Source organism: Mandrillus leucophaeus, unplaced genomic scaffold, assembly GCF_000951045.1.
Source record: "Mandrillus leucophaeus isolate KB7577 unplaced genomic scaffold, Mleu.le_1.0 Scaffold599, whole genome shotgun sequence".
Lineage (NCBI taxonomy): Eukaryota > Metazoa > Chordata > Mammalia > Primates > Cercopithecidae > Mandrillus > Mandrillus leucophaeus.
Window position 1 is genome coordinate 2,071,370 of NW_012106463.1, and position 6,298 is coordinate 2,077,667.

General features: G+C 39.0%; 1 protein-coding gene across 1 annotated transcript in view; it reads left to right on the forward strand.

Annotated features, from left to right (window-relative positions):
- COPB1 (coatomer protein complex, subunit beta 1) overlaps positions 1–6,298 on the forward strand; it is a 50,978-nt gene that overhangs the window by 33,406 nt on the left and 11,274 nt on the right. Inside the window, exons 14-15 of the mRNA XM_011999580.1 lie at positions 3,728–3,955; positions 4,434–4,613. Of these exons, the coding sequence (XP_011854970.1) occupies positions 3,728–3,955; positions 4,434–4,613 (408 nt within the window). The remainder of the gene's footprint in view (positions 1–3,727; positions 3,956–4,433; positions 4,614–6,298) is intronic.

The window sequence follows — 6,298 nt, forward strand, 5'->3', positions numbered from 1 at the left end:
GCCTGTAATCCCAGCTACTCAGGAGGCTGAGGCAGGAGAATTGCTTGAACCTGGGAGGTGGAGGTTGCGGTGAGCTGAGATCACGCCACTGCACTCCAGCCTGAGAGACAGAGCAAGACTCCGTCTCAAGAAAAAAAAAAAAGGGAAGAAAGAAAGTTAAATAGCTTTGTTGCTGATAGCAAGTTTGAGTGGTATGGATAGAAGATCAAACCAGCCGCAAGATTCCCTTAAGCCAAAAGCCTAATTCAGACTAAGACCTTAACTCTCTTCAATTCCATGAAGGCCGAGAGAGGTAAGGAAGCTTCAGAAGAAGAGTTAGAAGTTAGCAGAGGTTGGTTCATGAGGTTTAAGGAAAGAAGCCTATCTTCATAACATAAAAGTTTGACATGAAGTAGCAAGTCCTAATGGAGAAGCTGTAGCAAGTTATCTGGAAGAGCTAGTTAAGATCATTGGTGAAGGTGACCACATTAAACAACACATTTTCAGTGTAGACTAAACAACCTTATATTGGAAGAAAGTGCCATCTAGGACTTTGGTAGCTGGAGAGGAGAAGTCAGTCCCTGGCTTCAAAGAATAGGCTGACTCTTGGTAAGGGCTAATACAACCAGTGAGCAAGTTGAAGTCATTGCTCATTTCCCATTTTGAAAATCCTAGGGCTCTTAAGAATTATGCTTAATCAATTAGCTGGCCGTAGTAGCAGGCACCTGTAGTCCCAGCTACAGGGGAGGCTGAGGCAGGAAAATCGCTTGAACCCAGGAGGCAGAGGTTGCAGTGAGCTGAGATCGCGCCACTGCACTCCAGCCTGGGAAACAGGGTGAGACTCTGTCTCAACAACAACAACAACAACAAAAAGAATTATGCTTAATGTACTCTGTCTGTGCTCTGTCAGTGGAACAACAAAGCCTGGATGTCAGCACATCCTCTTTACAGGATGGTTTACTAAGTATTTTAAGCTCACCATTGAGACCTACTGCTCAGAAATAAAAGACTCCTTTTTAAAATATTACTGTTCATTGACAGTTTTGCTGGTCACCCAAGGGCTTTGATGGAGATGTAGAAAGAAATTAATGTTTTCATGCCTGCTAACACAACATCCATTCTGCAGCCACAGATCAAGTTGTTTCAACTCTTATTATTTAAGAAACAGAATCCATAGACCATTTGTGGTAGTAGGGCAAAGTTGGTTACAATGTCCTACCACAGCAATTTCTGACATTCAAATTGGGCCTGTATAAATGGGACTCCTTTTGATTCCTTCAGCTTTGTATTATGTTGGTTATCTAAACAGCAGGTTTGTAAATTGAAACAGTTTCACTCACATCACTCGTATTTCCTTGGTTTTTGGAGACTTAACAGCTTGGTCTAAAAAAAATTTTTTTTTTAGATGGAGTCTCACTCTTGTTGCCCAGACTAGAGTGCAGTGGCATGATCTCAGCTCACTACAACCTCTGCCTCCCGGGTTCAAGCGATTCTCCTGGCTCAGCCTCTTGAGTAGCTGGGATTACAGGCACCTGCCATCACGGCCATCTAATTTTTTTTGTATTTTTAGTAGAGACTGGGGTTTCACCATGTTGACCAGGCTGGTCTCGAACTCCTGACTTCAGGTGATCCGCCCACCTTGGCCTCCCAAAGTGCTGGGATTACATACAGGCGTGAGCCACTGTGCCTGGCCAGGTTTTTTTATGTTTTTGTTTTAATTCCATTATAAGAAAAGCCGTAAATGAGAGCCAGGTAATTTACAAGATATATTATCCCTTGTCAATTGATTTGATTTATGAGCAGTAATTTATTTTGTAACTCTCTTGTGGGCATTTATTCAGGTCTGGTCAGTGTAATCTTTAAAGTATGTTTTTTAAAAACCTCCAATATTTTTTTATCGCAGAGTTGAATTTGCTTTCCTCTCCTGGTTGTGTCACTTCTGGAAGTTGAGAATGTTTACGGGTATCTGCTTAGAAGAACCAGTTTCTTGTAACATACCAAGTTAATAATGTTTGCACTGTTTGGTACAAGAAGTTTGGTTGCTTATGATTTCACTGGCACTCCTTCATTTATGCCATTTCCAGCATTCTTTATTTCTTTGTGTAGGACTGAGTTTCTGGTATCATATATCTTTTGCCTAAAGAATTTGCTTTAACTTTTCTTACAGTGCAGATTTGTTGGCAACAGATTCTAGTTTTTGTCTGGAAAAAGTCTATTTTTTGTACACTTTTGAAAGTTACCTTTGTGGGTATAGGATTCTAAGTTTTCTGGGTTTTTTCCAGTAGTGTAAAGATAAAGCTCCCTTGTCTTCTGGCTTTTTGGTGAGAAGTCTGCTGTCGTTCTTATCTCCCTGGGTGGAGTGTGTGTGTGTGTGTGTGTGTGTGTGTGTGTGTATGTGTGTGTGTGTTTCTTCCACTGGTTTTAAATTTTCTCCTTTTCACTGGGTTTCAGTAGTTTGATTAGGATGTGCCTTAGTGTGGTTTTCTTCATGTTTGCTGTACTTGTTCACTGAGCTTGTTGGGTTTGCAGGTTTATATCTCCATTGGGAAATTTTCAGTCATTTCCTCAGATTTATTTTCTGTCCCCTCCTCTCTTTCCTCTCCTTTTGGAGACAGTATCCAAGCCTGGAGGATATATACTTACTCTTCTGCTGGTTTTTCCCCAGGCCTCCAGTAGTTTTTCATGCATGTGTGCAGATCAATACTCAGTCAAAGGCAGTTTGGCAAGGGCATAGAGCATATGTGTCAGGATAATGCTACATGAGACTAAAAAATTAAATTGCAATCACTTGTGGAAGACTTTGAATAGCAGGCCAAGTAATACGAACTTCGGTGTGAAGGCTGACATTCATTAAAGGTATTTACATGGGGAGTGAAATGATTGGTACAGTATAAAAATTAAGATAGCAGCATCAGGTGATCACGCTTAGCAGCACCAATAATTGAACAGCCTAACTTTAGGTACCTTGTGATGCAATACAGTGTGAAATATAAAACATCACCTATCTGGTATTCTAACCAAAAGTGTGGGATATTCTATAAAACAACAGGCCTCAGTTCTTTAAAAAAGTTACTGTGATTAAAAACAAAAAGGCAGAGAACTGGTCTAGATTAAGAGGGATGAAAGAGAACAATCAAATAAAATGCATGAAGCTGATCCTGAATTTAAAAAATAAAAACATTTTTAAGACAATTTAGGGAGATTTATTTGAATTCAGAGTATAGAAGCTGTATTTTGGGATTGTTGAATTTTTCAGGTGAGAAAATGAAATTGTGGTTTGTAGGAAACTGTTCTGACTCTTAGGAGATGAATGCTGAAGTATTTTTGAGGTGAAGACTTTTTCACATGTCAGCCCAAAAAAGTAAGTGTACATATATAGAATAGGTAAGCAGATGTGGCAAAATGTTAACAGATGGTAAAGTATATCATTCTTTTAACTTTTCTGTAGTTGGGATTAAAAAGGACAGCATCAGCATGTGAAGTGGTTACAGAGAAGGACTGGAGCAAAGGAAAACAGTTAAAAAGCCGCTGCTGTCTCTAATTGAGGATTAATGCAGGTCTTAGAGAGTGGCAGTTAAGAGTAGAAAGGAAGGAGAAGAATGCAAAAACAGATATGGACATAAAATCCAAAGAATTTGAAGTCCTATTCAGGTGAAGTGAAAATTTAGATTTTGAGTTATAATGAAGTGACATGATTGCAATCTGAGAATCACGACAGTATCAGTAACCCATTTCTCTACTTTTTTAGTCTTTTGTTGCTGAGGCTATGTTGCTCATGGCTACTATCCTGCATTTGGGAAAATCCTCTCTTCCTAAGAAGCCAATTACTGATGATGATGTGGATCGAATTTCCCTGTGCCTGAAGGTCTTGTCTGAGTGTTCACCTTTAATGAATGACATTTTCAATAAGGAATGCCGACAGTCCCTTTCTCACATGTTATCTGCTAAACTAGAAGAAGAGAAATTATCCCAAAAGGTAAGGTATATATGATGAGGCAACAAAAGCGCTTTGTGTCTCTGGGTGCAGTGGCTCACGCGTGTAATCCCAGCACTTTGGGAGGCTGAGGCGGGAGGACTCCTTGGGGCCAGGTGTTCGAGACCAGTGTGGGCAACATAGCAAGCCCCTGTCTCAACAAAAAATGAGAGAATTAGCCAGGCATGGTGATATGTGCCTTCATCCCAGCTACTTGGGAGACTGAGGAGGAAGTATTGCTTGAATGTAAGAGTTCGAGGCTGCAGTGAGCTGTGATCACACCACTGCACTCCAGCCTGGGCAAGAGAGTAAGACCCTGTCTCAGGAAAAAAAAAAAAAAAAGAAAAAGAAAAGTGCTTTGTGGGTTTTCTTGTTGTTTTGTTGATTTTTCAGTCTTTATATGTGAGGGCTGTCTCTGTTAAAGTCCTCTAAAAACTATCTTTTCATATTAAAGAGAAACTTTGTTATATTCTCAACACAGAAAGAATCTGAAAAGAGGAATGTGACAGTACAGCCTGATGACCCCATTTCCTTCATGCAACTAACTGCTAAGAATGAAATGAACTGCAAGGAAGATCAGTTTCAGCTGAGTTTGCTGGCAGCAATGGGTAACACACAGAGGAAAGAGGCAGCAGATCCCCTAGCATCTAAACTTAACAAGGTAACAAAATGTCTGATAGACTCTAAATTACTTAAATTGGCTCCTTAAGGAAGTTGTTAGTCCTGCTATTTTTAAAAGAAAGATAACTATTTTGTCAAGTCACTGTGATAGGTCCATTAAACCTCAGTTAAAACTCAAAAGCTGATGAAGTACCTTACTACTATATGTGATAGTACTGTAAGTCCATCAGATGGTTTAACTCGATCCAGTTGTGTGTGGAATCATAGACCAATAAGTAGAAGTTGAGGGAAGGAGATCCTTAAAGGTTAACTGAGGTTTTTAAAGGGAAGCTGAACAGGCAACAGCCCTGGTCTCTTTCCACACCTTGATCTCACCTTCTCTTATTCTCTGCTACTTTAAACAGAGCAATTCTACTATTATATTCTTAATGTTTTGAGTTCCATATAGAATTTTATTAGGAAAATGATTCTTCTCCCTTAAATACATAAATTGAAGAATCAGTGATCTCGTTTAATCCCTCATCTATTAGACTGAACAGTCTTACATTGCTTTTGTTTAAGATAAGGTCAGTAGCAGAATTGGAACTACTAAAACAATTTCCCTTAAAATTGGGAATCGATATCAATAATACTACATTTATAAAATTTTTTTAGTTTTTTTGAATTGTAGTTAAAGTTGCAAAAGATTTGCCATTTTAACCCATTTGTAAGTGTACAGTTCTGTGGCATTAATTAAATTCACATTGTTATGCAGCTATCTCCAGAACTGTTTTCATGTTGCAAAGCTGGAACTATGTCCATTAAATGATAACTCCTCATTCCTATTTCCCCTCAACCCCTACTTACCCCCAGTCACCATTCTACTTTCTGTCTCTGTGATCTTGACAATTTTAAGTACCTCATAGAAGTGGAACAATACAGTATTTTTCCTTTTGTGGCTGGCTTATTTCACTCAGTATAATATCTTCAAGATTCATTCATTTTATAGCATGTATCAGAAATGCCTTCCTTATTAAGGCTGAATAATATTACCTTGTAAGTATATGCCACATTTTGTTTATCCATATATCCATCCCTGGATACGTGGATTGCCTTTTGGTTACTGTGAAGTATGCCGCTGTTAACACAGATGTACAAATATCTGTTCAAGTCCCTGCTTTTAGTTCTTTTGGGTATACATCTAGAAGCAGAATTGCTGGATCATATGGTAATTGTACTTTTAATTTTTTGAGGAACCTCCATGATGTTTTTCATGGTAGTTACACTATTTTACATTCTTTTTTTCTTTTTTTAATTATTTAAAAAAATTTTTTTTTTAATACTTTAAGTTCTAGGGTACATGTGCACAACGTGCAGGTTTGTTACATATGTATACCTGTGCCATGTTGGTGTGCTGCACCCAGTAACTCGTCATTTACGTTAGGTATATCTCCTAATGCTATCCCTCCCCTCTCCCGCCTCCCCACAATAGACCCCGGTGTGTGATGTTCCCCTTCCTGTGTCCAAGTGATCTCATTGTTCAGTTCCCACCTATGAGTGACAACATGCGATGTTTGGTTTTCTGTTCTTGCAATAGTTTGCTGAGAATGATGGTTTCCTGCTGCATCCATGTCCCTGCAAAGGACACGAATTTTATGGCCACATAGTATTCCATGGTGTATATGTGCCACATTTTCTTAATCCAGTCTGTCACTGATGGACATTTGGGTTGATTCCAAGTCTTTG